The sequence below is a fragment of the Bombina bombina genome, chromosome 5 (assembly GCF_027579735.1).
Source record: "Bombina bombina isolate aBomBom1 chromosome 5, aBomBom1.pri, whole genome shotgun sequence".
In the NCBI taxonomy this organism is placed as follows: Eukaryota; Metazoa; Chordata; class Amphibia; order Anura; family Bombinatoridae; genus Bombina; species Bombina bombina.
In genome coordinates this window covers 608,251,789-608,266,118 of record NC_069503.1, presented here as the reverse complement: position 1 = coordinate 608,266,118, position 14,330 = coordinate 608,251,789, and the positions used below count along the sequence as shown (strand labels likewise).

General features: G+C 37.7%; 1 protein-coding gene across 1 annotated transcript in view; it reads right to left on the bottom strand.

Moving 5' to 3' along the window:
• Positions 1–1,365: 1,365 nt before the first annotated feature.
• The window catches only part of LOC128661576 (KH domain-containing, RNA-binding, signal transduction-associated protein 1-like), a 68,988-nt gene continuing 56,023 nt past the window's right edge, over positions 1,366–14,330 (bottom strand). The window contains exon 2 of the mRNA XM_053715818.1: positions 1,366–1,551. Within this exon, the coding sequence (XP_053571793.1) occupies positions 1,366–1,551 (186 nt within the window). The remainder of the gene's footprint in view (positions 1,552–14,330) is intronic.

Below are 14,330 nucleotides of genomic sequence, written 5' to 3'. Positions count from 1 at the left end.
CCTTATATGTCTTGGATCTCACAGACTTTTCTGTTCAACTGCAACCTATACTACCAACATTTCATCCCTCTTTCGCCCAGACCTTGTGGGCTTACAGTATAATTCTGCACTAAAATCAACCCTTGACAAAGCTGCACCCTCCACTGTTTGCCATGCCTCATGCACTCATCAACAACCATAGCAAACCAAACAGACCCGCTATCTTCAGTGATGTTCATGGACTGCTGAACATCAGTGGAGAAAATCCTGCATCGGTCATACAACTCTGCCCTCAGCCTGTCCAAACATTTCTATTTCTCTTCCCTTGTGTCAACTCCCACGCCTAACTAATAGATTCACTGATCATATTATTGCTGATCGCTTCAAAAATAAAATTGACACACTCATCAAACCCAGCCCTCCTACCCACCCCTTCTATTAACAAAACTTACTTTTTTCCTGTAACAGAGGAAGACCCTATTCCTTCATAACTTCTTCCCTCTGTCTCTGATACTCTAACCTCTGCCCCAACTAATCTCTTTAAACAGTCTCTTGCCACTGCCACATTTCCTGATGTGTCAATCACACCAATCCTAAAAAAGACCTCGCTCGACCCTTTCACCCCTTCTAACTATTGACCGGTCTCCTTACTTCCATTTGCCTCCAAATTATTGTAACAACTAGTCTATAATTGCCTAACTCAATTTCTCTCAACTTACTCCTTACTTGATCCCCACAATCTGGTTTTCGACCTAAACACTCAGCAAAAATTATCTGCTATCAGCTAAAGCAAAGGGACGCTACTCCTTAACTAATTCTTCTGGATCTATCTGCTGCTTTCAACACAATTGACCATCCTCTACTCTTAAAAATCCTACATTCTTTTGGTTTGCTTCCTATCTCTCAAACTGTTCATTTACAGTTTCTTTTCACAGTATATCTTCTCTCAGTAAGTGTACCGAACGGGTCGTGGGTGTGTCTTGGGTCCATTGCTTTTTTTCTCTCTATACATCCTCCTTTGGGTTCCAGTACCAGTTATATGCTGGTGATACCCAAATCTATCTTTCCTCTTCTTATATTTTTCCCTCGTCACATAACCAGATTACTAACTGTATCTCTGCAATTTCTCTTGGATGACCTTGCACTTCCTTCAACATCTTCCTTCAACACATACCCTGAACAACTCGAGAGGCCGGTCTGCTGGGTGACTGTTATAGATCCCAGACTGTGTCATTTGCACCAATTGAGGTGCTCCAATACATGTGAGTTCAACTATATAATAAAATCTACATAAATTTGGAAACTACAATATTGGGCCATGTGGCGCATCTGTCTCTGTTTGATATTTTAGATTCCTTCAACATCTGTTTAAAACTGAGCTGGTTATTATTCCACCTCATAAGACATCCAACACCTGACATTTCTCTTACAGTTGGAGAACCTATTATCAACACCTCGCCCCAGGTCTTCTATCTTGGGGTCACATTTGACACTGAACTCACATTCACTGCACAAGTGCTCGCCAAATCGTGCCGTGCACACCTGCATAATATCTCCAGAATCCAACATATCCTTATGCAAGAAAGTACAAAAATATTAATACATTCCCTCATTTTATCACACATTGACTACTGCAATCTACTTCTAAATGGCCTTCCTAAACACTAACGCTCACCTTCCAATCTATTATGAATGATTAAGCTAGACTCATCCACTTAAGTCGCTGATCTACATCAGCTGCTCTGCTCTGCCATTCTCAACTCTGGCTCCCTATATATTCTAGAATACAATGCAAAGTATTAACCCTAACCTATAAAGCACTCAACAGCCTCACTCCCAACTATATTTCCTCTAAATACTCCCCAACCTCTGACCTATTTCTCTTCACTTCTATTATCTCTACATGCCTCTCTTGCCTCCAGGAATTCTTAAATCTGCTCCTGTCCTCTGGAATTCTCTACCCTGCTCCACCAGACTGTCTCCAACCTTGTATAGCTTCAGACACTTTTTGAAAACCCACCTTTTAAGAGAGGCTTACCATCTCTCCTTTGTTTTTCATGCTACCCAAACTCAACTGTGAACTAGACATGTGCATTAGTTTTCGGAAGAATCAAAGAAAATAACGAAAATAGCATTTTCATTATTTTCTTTGCATTACCGTGTGTGTTGATTAAAAATGGTTGATGGTTTATGCAATAGGTGTTGCAGACACTTCAAGAGTAAAACCACATTGAGCTAATTCAACTGACAAGTATGCGTGGTATGGAAAATTAGTGAGTAATTAATTATGTATATACTATTCCTAAAGCCCGTGTACACAAACCATTTTTTGCAGTACAGCGGTCCCATCCCTTGCTCTCTCTCTCCCCCCTCTCTTTTGCTCTCTCTCTCCCCCTCTCTTTTGCTCTCTTTCCCCCCTATATTTTGCTCTGTCTCTCTCTCTCCCCCTCTCTTTTGCTCTCTCTCTCCCCCCCTCTCTTTTGCTCTCTCTCTCCCCCCACTCTTTTGCTCTCTCTCCCCTCTCTCTTTTTCTCTCTCCCCCTCACTTTTGCTCTCTCTCCCCCTCACTTTTGCTCTCTCTCCCCCTCACTTTTGCTCTCTCTCCCCCTCTCTTTTGCTCTCTCTCTCTCTCTCTCTCTCTCCCCCTCTCTTTTGCTCTCTCTCTCCCCCCTGTCTTTTGCTCTTTTTTCTCTCCCCCATCTCTTTTGCTCTCTCTACCCCCTCTCTTTTTCTCTCCCCCCTTTTGCTCTCTCTCTCTCCCCTCTCTTTTGCTCTCTCTCTCTCCTCCCCTCTCTTTTGCTCTTTTACTCCCCCTCTCTTTTTCTCTCTCTCTTACCTCTCTCTTTTGCTCTATTTCTCTCTCCCCCTCTCTTTTGCTCTCTCTCTTCCCCCTCTCTTTTGCTCTCGCCCCCTCTCTTTTGCTCTCTCTCTCCCCTCTCTCTTTTGCTCTCCCCCCTCACTTTAGTTCTCTCTCTCCCCCCTTTTTTTTTTGCTCTCTCTCTCTCTCTCCCCATCTCTTTAGCTCTCTCTCTCTCTCTCTCTCTCTCTCTCCCTCTCTCTCTCTTTTGCTCTCTCTCTCCCCTCTCTTTTGCTCTCTCTCTCACTGGGAAACACTGGAAGGCCAGGTATGTTTGTCCTTGTGCAGTCTCTACTTTCATATTATGTGTACTGTGTACTATGTGTTGTTGTAGTTTTTCTTTTTTTAATTATTTATAAAATTACAGAGTAATTAATATTTATATAAAACCCCTAATTTTTATTTCATGATTCATTTAGAACATACATTTTTACCAACTTTCCAATTTACTTCTATTATAAACTTTGCTTCATTCTTTTGGTATCATTTATTGAAGGAGCAGCAGTTCACTACTGGGAGCTAGCTGCACACACTAGCAATCCACTGACAAGAGGCATGTATGTACAGCCACCAATCAGCAGCTAGCTCACAGCTTCTGAGCCTATCTAGATATGCTTTTCAACACAGGATACCAAGAGAACTAAGCCAATTTAATAATAGACGTAAATTGGAAAGCTGTTTAAAATGACACGCTGCTCTAGCTAAATCATGAAAGAAACATTTTGGGATTCATGTCCCTTTAACAAAAAAATGACTATCCTCGTGGAAAAGTCCATTAGAAACGCAACCAAATCATACATTTCTAAGCAACTTTTCATTTTATTTCTATTGTCAATTTTGCTTTATTATCATGTCATCCTTTGTTGAAGGTGCAGCAATGCACTACTTGGCTAGCTGAACACATTGATAAGCCGATGAGAAGAGGCATATATGTCCAGCCATCAATAATTTCCTAGCTCACTTCCTGCTTCTAAGGCTAAGCCTACCTGTAGGTATGCTTTTCAACAAAGGATACAAAGAAAAAAGAAGCAAATTAGATAAAATAAGTACATTGGAATTTTTTAAAAGTGCTTGCTCTATCTGAAGCATGAATAAAAATCCTTGTTTCATTCTTTGAGAATAGACACTTTCACTTCAGTATAGAAAGTATACTCGTCTGTACCTAAAGTAAACTTTTTAGTTTTACCAAAAATGCAGCGTACAAAAATTAGATTTATAAATGATAACATAAAGTTTAAAGGGATAGGAAAGTCAAAATTAAACATGCAAGAATCAGATAGAGCATGCAATTTTAAGACACTTTTAAGATCACTACTATTTTTAATTGTGCTTTTTTTTCTCTTGGTATCCATTGTTGAAAATGCACTACACTATTGGGAGCTAGCTGGTGATTGGTGCCTGCACACATTTGTCTCTTGTGATTGGATATTTGGCTAACTAGATGTGTTCGGCTAGCTGCCAGTAGCGCAAAGCTGTTCCTTCAGCAAAGGATAACAAGACAATGAAGCATATTTGATAATAAAAATACATTTGAAAGTTGTTTAAAATGGTATATAGTTACTGTAATTTTAAATAAATAGTCAAGTCAAAATTAAACTTTCACGATTCAGATAGAGCATGCAATTTTAAGCAACTTTCTAATTTACTCCTATTATCAGTTTTTCTTTGTTATCTTGCTATCTTTATTTGATTGTAAGCTTAGGAGCTGTACCATTTTTGGTTCAGCACCTGAGTAGTGCCTGCTGATTGGTGGCTACATTAAGACACCAATCAGAAAGTGCTACCCAGGTTCTGAACCAAAAATGGGCTGGCTTCTATGCTTACATTCTTGCTTTTTCAAACAAAGATGACAAGAGAATGAAGAAAAATTGATAATAGCATGTTCTTTCTGAATCATGGAAGTTTAATTTTGAGTTGACTATTCCTTTAACCCCTTCACCCAAAAGAAAGTATTTATACGTCTTCGCTGCAGCATATGGAGCCAGAGCGCGATCGTTGCTCCACCTTCGGGGCAGATGCCTGATCATTACACTGTGTGTGTCACCGTCTGCAACGATCTTCTGTTGGTGCTGGTGGGAGGTGGGTGCCGGGTAGGCGGCCCAGCACAGAAAGCGGGAGGAAGTGGGAGGGCCCTACGCTACAATTTTTTTTAAAGGGACAGGGAGGGGTGGGGCAGCTACACTACAGAAAGGGAATCTGGGGGTGTGGGGGACCCTAACTAAAGATTGCAGGTTTTAAAAAATAAAAAATAAAAGGCAGTTTATAGGTACTGGCAGACAGCTGCCAGTACCTAAGATGGCGGGTAATAGTTAGATGGGGGAGGTTTAGAGAGCTGTTTGGGGGGATCAGGAAGATAGGGGGGTAAGGGTAGATCTTACACTGCAGTATATATATATATAAAAAAATATTTAATATAAAAAAAAGCCTTATATTTTCATACTGGCAGACTGTCTGCCAGTACCTAAGATGGGGGTTACCAGTGAAGGGTCGGGGAGGGAAGAGAGCTGTTTGGGAGGGATCAGGGGGTGGGAAGTCTCAGGTGGGAGGCTAATCTCTATACTAAAGCTAAAATGAACCTTTTAAGCTACCTACTTAACCCCTTCACTGCCGGAAATAATAGAAGTGTGGTGCACAGCTGCAATTAAAGGCCTTCTAATTACCAAAAAGCAATGGCAAAGCCATATATGTCTGCTATTTCTGAACAAAGGGGATCCCAGAGAAACTTTTACAAACATTTGTGCCATGATTGCACATAAATTATGTAAATAATTTCTGTGAGAAACCTAAAGTTTGTGTAAAAAGTACCACTTTTGTTTATTTGATTGCATTTGGCAGTGAAATGGAGGCATGAAATATAGCAAAATAGGCCCAGATCAATACCTTGGGTTGTCTTCTTAAAAATATATATAGTTCTGACAGGTAAAAAAAAAACAAGACTCTATTTCTGTTTAAAAAAAATTTCTGGTATAATGGGCAAGTTTTTGGCTGAAAGTCCCGGTAGCGAAAGGGTTAAATCATTTTTTTTAGTTTTAACTAAAATGCAGTGCACAACAATTAGATGTATAATTAAATAAAATAATTTTTAAAAATTACATAAAATGACAAAACTAAAGCTAATATAGCTGATTACAGCTTCAAAATAGCAAAAATCTGCACTGTAGCTCAAAATGAAAATTTTAGGATAAATGAAAAATTTAAACAAAAATCATTTGAAATGAATACGATTATAAACAAAAATAAGGTAAAACGATCATTTTATGTTTAACAAAAGAAATCTTTTGCCATGCACATGTCTGTCGTGAACTGCCTTGATGCTCTGCTGCTACTACAATCCATATAAAAGGCTACCGAATTCCTTATGTCACTGCACCCTCAAACTGTAGACTACTGTAAGCTGTGAGCTGGACCCTCCTGATTCTGTACTTGATTTGTTTGGTCTGTTATGTTTTAGTATCTTATCACAAATGCTTGTCATTGTATACCTCTATCTTTGTACCCAGCGCTTCTGAATATTTGCGGCTCTATACAAATAAATGATAATAATAATAATAATAATATCGTGTTTAATAATGTATCTTTTATTTACCAAACTATTTAACTTAAACATTTAACACCTGATGAAAACCTACTTTTTCTTATTAATAAAAAAATAAAATAATCACTGCTGTCTATTTTATCTGTTCCTCTTACCCCAAACTGTTGAAGGAGATTGTTTTGAAGTACAGCATTGATCCAGTGCTTTATTCTCCTATGTAAGCTGCCATATTGTAACGTACGTTTCAGTAGCACAGTAGTCACATGCTCATGATGCAGTCACGTGACAAACACACAGCTACATTACATATACTTAGAGGATCACATCTGTTTGCAGATTGTGAGCTGCAGATTTATTAGTCAGAGTATAAATGTATTTCCCCATTTATGTATATACACATATTATGCAGCAGAACTTAAATAAAATACTTATTAAGTACTGTTTTTATGTTTCTATCTCCCCCCACAGTTTTATACTTGAAACTGCCCACAAGTTTTATGTTGTAAGAAAAGCTGATTGCAGTGCTGGGCTGCCGGCACCATTATCAGTGTAAATAAATAATTTGTACCTCCATGAGGGGGAGAGGGAGGGGTAGGTTGTGACGTTGCATACTCTCTGTGCAGAAGATTTCTGCTTTTCAAGACCTCTCCTCCTGTCTGTGTATATAAATCGAGAAATCCAAGGCAAGTGGCAGCAGTTTCAGAGTTTAATATTCAAGCACAGTACGAAATAGCAGCAATGATTTGGGAGTATTTTTCTTATTCTTGCATAAGGGAAATACTCCTGAAACATTGCTGCTATTTTGTACTGTGCTTGAATATTGAACTCAAAAACTGCTGCCACTTGACTTGGATTTCTTTATCGATACTTAAGAAATTTGAATGGGTCTCCTTGTGGCGTGCACAGACCGTTGAGTGCTGGACTGACTGCTTGTTCTTTGATTGTATATGTAAATCACTAAGATGTACAAGCTTAGTGATCGTTTAGCAATGATCGTCTCTGCATTGGATCAGATCGCACTGCTATATAATGCAGATGATCATAGCCAATCGGCCGCTAGCAGAGGGTGTCAATCAACCCGATCATTTAGGATTGGGCGGATTGCAGACTGCAGCTTCAGAGGCAGCAGACCAGTTATGGAGCAGCGTTCTTAAGACAGCTGCTTCAAATCTGCTGTTTCCGGCGAGCCTGAAGGCTCGCATGGAATCAGGGGCCATTCAGCCCTTGATAAATTGGTCCCTTAGTCTGGAAAACAACTGAATTACTTATCATAGTTAAAAGTTTAATAATATTTACTTTATTTTTAATTTTAAAATGTACTAATTTCACTGAAATTTGCTTGAACTTTAAAAAATGTGGTCTTGAAAGAGGACAACAAAGAGGCAGAGACTGAGACTCTGATGATTGAAACATCCAAGATGTTTTGATATATTAGAAAGTGTCCATCGCAGAAACGAGAGAGGCATTTTATTATATTGGGTGGGGATGTAGGCATCATCACCTACATTAAATATGTGATGTAAGTGATCCTTTTTATACATATCACACATGTACAGTGCCTATTTTGTGCATTCAGTACACAACCAAATAAACTAACAGAAGCTTAAACAAATTAAAAGAATGAAGAAATAATGTATTAATTAAAAGCTTTGATACATTTGTATCTTCATTATTTTTTTAATTCAAAAAGACCAACCCAATACAATTGCTACAATATTAACCCCTAAAGCAACATAACTTAAGCTACTACACTATAAAACCCCTTAAATGCCAAAACCACTATTAACCCCTTAAACTCCCTAACCCTCACAGCAACCTAAGCCCATTACACTATTAACCTCTTAAATGCCATAACCCCCACCACAAGCTTAACCTAAAACAACATATCACAAACAAATCACAAGAAATAAACAACCAAAGCAAACAAAATCTCAAAGTAAACAAAAATTATACAAGATTACACAATAACAAACAAGCAAAGCAAACAACAGCCACAAAGTAAACAAATATTAAAACAAAATCCAACAACAAGAAACAACAACAAATAACAAACAGTAGACGAAAACATCAACAACAGTTATTTATCATTCACCATCTGAGGTCTTCTTTTTTCATCAGATGTAACCCACAAAAATAATGAAAAAAAACCTTGAAAAAAAAATAAATCAAAAAGCCATGGAAAAAATAAAATAAAAAAAAGTAATTCAGAAAACATGAAAGGGTCCTCTTCTTTTCTTCGTCAGATATAATCCACAATGATCCAAGAGAAAAAACACCCCAAAAAGCCAAAAAAAACAAGGGTCTTCTTCTTTTCTTCATCAGATATAATCCATAAGGCGGCGGTGGATCCTCTGGTCCTCGGGGGCGGCTCCTCCATGACGACTCCTGTGGTCCTCCTCATTGACAGCGGCAGCTTCTGTGGTCCTACTTGGCAGCAGGTCCTCCATGGCGACAGTGGTGGGAGCTTTCCCTTGGCTGTGGCAGCAGCTCCTCTTCTTTTTGAATAAGCCCTTCATGCTGTCCAGCAGCACACTATTTTTTTTCTCTCATTTTCTCCCTTTTATAGATCTCAGATAAGTAGCGATGTGGCTGACCTTTTGAACTGTGATCCCTATTCATTCCTATGAGAGACACATTGACACTTGTTGGAAGAGAGAGGTTCAGCCCTCTTTTTTGCAGATTGCGAGACTGACGAGGCCAAACAGACAATTTCTTGTGGGTCTGCTGATGTATTGATCATCAGGACCTGAGGGATATTGATGAGAGGTAGATAAACTATAAACAAACAATTGAGCTATATTGGCTTAACAGTAATCAAGAAGAACATTCCCATGTTTGTACTAAAAAGTATATAGACTTTGTGTTGACTGTTTTGTACCAGTGTTGTTATGGATAGTAGTTTCCATTTATCAAGCAGCAGATCACATTGAACACGCTTGTGCAAAGTGATTGAATGGGGGCTGCGCTGCTCAAGCTCTTGTTTGTTCCACAATAAATGCAGACAGAGGATGCAACTTGTCCATTGCCTGCTGTCCTCTGGGACCCTTGGTAAATAGAGCCAAGTGAATGCTTGATAGATATTGGTACTGAAATACAGCTATTGTACATTTGCATTCAAAACATTTCAGATTAATTAAAGCTTCCATGATTCTGGTAACTTTCAAAATACCACTATGTTATATTAATGGTCCATATGCAATTCCTGTTAGCTTCAAAATCAGAATAGGCAGCTTTAACATAAACCACTATATAATGACAAGGCTTTCTATAGTCTTGCAAAAAAATTACAAATTCCTTGGTTTCCAAGGTCCAAACTACCCTGTACACAAAATAATAAGGTGTGTGTGTAAATATGTGTGTGTGTAAATGTGTGTGTGTACGTGTGTGTAAATGTGTGTTTGTATGTGTAAATGTGTGTTTGTAAGTGTGTATGTATGTGTAAATGTGTGTGTGTGTGTGTGTGTGTGTGTGTGTGTGTGTGTGTAAATGTGTATGTGTGTAAACGTGTGTGTGTGTAAGTGTGTGTAAATGTGTGTGTGTAAGTGTGTGTAAATGTGTGTTTGTATGTGTTAATGTGTGTTTGTAAGTGTGTATGTATGTGTAAATGTGTGTGTGTGTGTGTAAATGTGTATGTGTGTAAACGTGTGTGTGTAAGTGTGTGTAAATGTGTGTGTGTAAGTGTGTGTAAATGTGTGTTTGTATGTGTAAATGTGTGTTTGGAAGTGTGTATGTATGTGTAAATGTGTGTGTGTGTGTGTGTGTAAATGTGTGTATGTGTGTAAACGTGTGTGTGTAAGTGTGTGTAAATGTGTGTGTGTAAGTGTGTGTAAATGTGTGTTTGTATGTGTTAATGTGTGTTTGTAAGTGTGTATGTATGTGTAAATGTGTGTGTGTGTGTGTGTGTAAATGTGTATGTGTGTAAACGTGTGTGTGTAAGTGTGTGTAAATGTGTGTGTGTAAGTGTGTGTAAATGTGTGTTTGTATGTGTAAATGTGTGTTTGTAAGTGTGTATGTATGTGTAAATGTGTGTGTATGTAAATGTGTGTAAACGTGTGTGTGTAAGTGTGTGTAAATGTGTGTGTGTAAGTGTGTGTAAATGTGTGTTTGTATGTGTTAATGTGTGTTTGTAAGTGTGTATGTATGTGTAAATGTGTGTGTGTGTGTGTAAATATGTGTATGTGTGTAAGTGTGTGTAAATGTGTGTGTGTGTGTGTAAATGTGTGTATGTGTGTAGGTGTGTGCAAATGTGTGTTTGTATGTGTGGTGTGTGTATGTGTGTGTATGTGTAAATGTGTGTGTGTAAATGTGTGTATGTGTAAATGTGTGTGTGTGGGGGGTAAATTATAATTTTTAATTAATTTAATTGAAAAAATGAACAAATAGTAAACAATTTAAGTAAAAAAATAACAGTTGAGAAAAGTAAATGTAGAGCCTGATAAACCAGTAGTATAGGGCAGATCCTATATAACCCATATTTGCAATCTATTTAGAAATGGGTGAAACATAGTTTTAAATAGATAATGGTTTGGAAAACATACCTTAATGAATTGCAGGATATAGTTGAAATTGCATTCCATGGAATGCCATACACAAACTCTATAAAGCATTTCGAGGGCTTTAGGGGAAAAATAAGAAATGCATTTGTGGTTTTTTTCCAAGAAAATTAAAGGCTTTACAAGTAGCTTTGAAAAACAAGAAAATATGCTTCCGATCGAGAAGATTTATAAAGGTTTTTGTGCATTTTTTTCTTTCATCAGACGTGAACAAGGGGCTTTTGTAAACTTGTAAGGTATTTAAGAAATAAGCATCATGAAATAAATTACAGCTGTTGGAATCAAAAGACATTACGATATTTGAAAATAACTCATTTGTTATGGTAAAAAAATTTTTCCTTCACATAGTTTTATAAAAATATGTTACAAAATGAACCTACTGAAGTCAAAAGACTTGACTCGACGTTAACACTAAATAATGAAAAACACCAATCAGTTGTGATGCACAAAATATTCTTTGTATATATTTTATCTAATATAGCTGTTGGCAAAATTAAATGACAATAAATGTGAAAATAGAATCTCAATATATAAAATTGAATGTAAATATATATCTGATGGCTAGCATATTCATTATGCGCTATAGCACTGTGATGATGAGGCATCCAAATATAACAATCAGGTCAAATTTATTAAACTTTAAAGATTGTTTATTTTTTTATTTTTTTATTTCAATATTAATTACTGTATTTCTCTGTGATCTATGATTCCTAATTGCCCTCTTGTGTACTTAACATCATTTAAAATCAATTAAATATTTTTATATTTGGTGCTAATAGTGGGTTTTGAAATGGATTGAAATTACTTTTAATTTCAAAGCCCTGCAAGGTAGTATTGGCAGTCACCTCTATATTAGTAACAACCTCCTTAATGTTAACATTTCTGTAAGCTGAAAAAGAGTCCTGCTCTCAGATCAAAAGCATACAAGTATTAATGAGCTTACTATGGGCTAGATTACAAATGGAGCACAAATTTATTGTGCATCCGTAAACTAGGGAAGAGTCTTGTGGAGCGAGGCAGAGAGTTCCACAAAATGGGGGCCAGTCTGGAATAGTCTCCATTGAAGTCTATGGGGAGAAGAATTTAACGCATTCGTGATATCCAAAGTCCTGAAATTAGTGCACATCCAGTTTCACTCAGTTAGCATGAGCGAAAAAAATCAGATCAAAAGCATACAAGTATTAATGAGCTTACTATGGGCTAGATTACAAATGGAGCACAAATTTATTGTGCATCCGTAAACTAGGGAAGAGTCTTGTGGAGCGAGGCAGAGAGTTCCACAAAATGGGGGCCAGTCTGGAATAGTCTCCATTGAAGTCTATGGGGAGAAGAATTTAACGCATTCGTGATATCCAAAGTCCTGAAATTAGTGCACATCCAGTTTCACTCAGTTAGCATGAGCGAAAAAAATCTGATAGCACACCACTAGCCCTGAATGTCTCAATAAATGTGCAATAGGGTTCCAATATAAGAAAATGTAAAAAAAAAAAATGAGATACTTATAAAAAAACAAGGGCCCCATTTGTCAACGGACAAGTATGATGAATGAGTTACGGGTAATTTAACTCCACTGAAGGTGCCAGCAAATTTAAGAAGCAGCAGTCTTACAATTGCAGTTATCATTGCCCTCTACGGTTCAGGGAAGAGTCTTTGACTATTGTACTTTGCATTTATACTCAAGCAATAAAAAAGAATGCATTGTTTGATACAGAAATTGTTTATGTTCAAATTACTGATCATTCTGCTTTTTTATAGGCACTGATATTAGTCAAAATTAATATGAATCTGCTAAAACTAAGTTTCAGTAGAATAATATTGACCTTAGAAATATTTACTAGAGATGGAATCAATAACATGAATGTTGATTTTTATGGAAACTTGCTTTAAATTTTTCAAAAAAATACTCAAATTTGACATATTTTGCCTATATTTATATGTGTACAATTTTTTTTATTTCAAAATGTGTGCAATTTTTTTTAAAAAAATGGTATGTTATAATGTTAAACAATATATCTAAACTATTGTTTTTCAAACCTGTCATAAGGCCTCCCTGACAGGCCAGATTTTGAGAATATCTGAATTAGAGCACAGGTGAAATATTTAGCTGATTGGTAAATCTGGCTTGTTAGGAAAGCTTGAGGACAGGTTTGAAAGTGAAGTGGCAAAAACATTTAATTTTTTTATTTGTATTTTTTTTTTTAGCCTTAGGCTGTATGCAGAGTGGCAGGTGCCCACTCTGTGAAGCCTATAGGAAGGCAATAACTGCCTGACAGTTTGAAAACTTAAAAAATAAAAATGGTACAGGAACTGGTAATGTCCTTTAATGCTGAACGTTTGAGGGGTACAATACAATCCTTACAATCCTAAGTTTAGAAGCTATGCAGGCAAGTATTACACTGTCTAATTTGCCATTTTTAAAACCTTCTAGAAAATAAATACCTTTACTATTATATAAAAATTCAATTCAATATTATTTAAAATGGGGCAGTTTTTATATGTAAGAAACAGTAGCCAGTCAAATAGACACTGTGGCCTAGATTTAGAGTTTGGCGTTAGCCGTGAAAACCAGCGTTAGAGGCTCCTAACGCTGGTTTTAGGCTACCTCCGGTATTTGGAGTCACTCAAAAAAGGGTCTAACGCTCACTTTTCAGCCGCGACTTTTCCATACCGCAGATCCCCTTACGTAAATTGCGTATCCTATCTTTTCAATGGGATTTTTCTAACTCCGGCATTTAGAGTCGTGTCTGAAGTGAGCGTTAGACATCTAACGACAAAACTCCAGCCGCAGGAAAAAAGTCAGTAGTTAAGTGCTTTCTGGGCTAACGCCGGTTTATAAAGCTCTTAACTACTGTACTCTAAAGTACACTAACACCCATAAACTACCTATGTACCCCTAAACCGAGGTCCCCCCACATCGCCGCCACTCGATTAAATTTTTTTAACCCCTAATCTGCCAACCGCCACCTACGTTATCCTTATGTACCCCTAATCTGCTGCCCCTAACACCGCCGACCCCTGTATTATATTTATTAACCCCTAACCTGCCCCCCACAACGTCGCCGCCAGCTACCTACACCTATTAACCCCTAATCTGCCGACCGCAAAGCGCCGCCACCTACATTATAGCTATGTACCCCTAATCTGCTGCCCCTAACACCGCCGACCCCTATATTATATTTATTAACCCCTAATCTGCCCCCCACAATGTCGCCTCCACCTGCCTACACTTATTAACCCCTAATCTTCCGAGCGGACCGCACCGCTATTATTATAAAGTTATTAACCCCTAATCCGCCTCACTAACCCTATAATAAATAGTATTAACCCCTAATCTGCCCTCCCTAACATCGCCGACACCTAACTTCAAACATTAACCCCTAATCTGCCGACTGGAGCTCACCGCTAT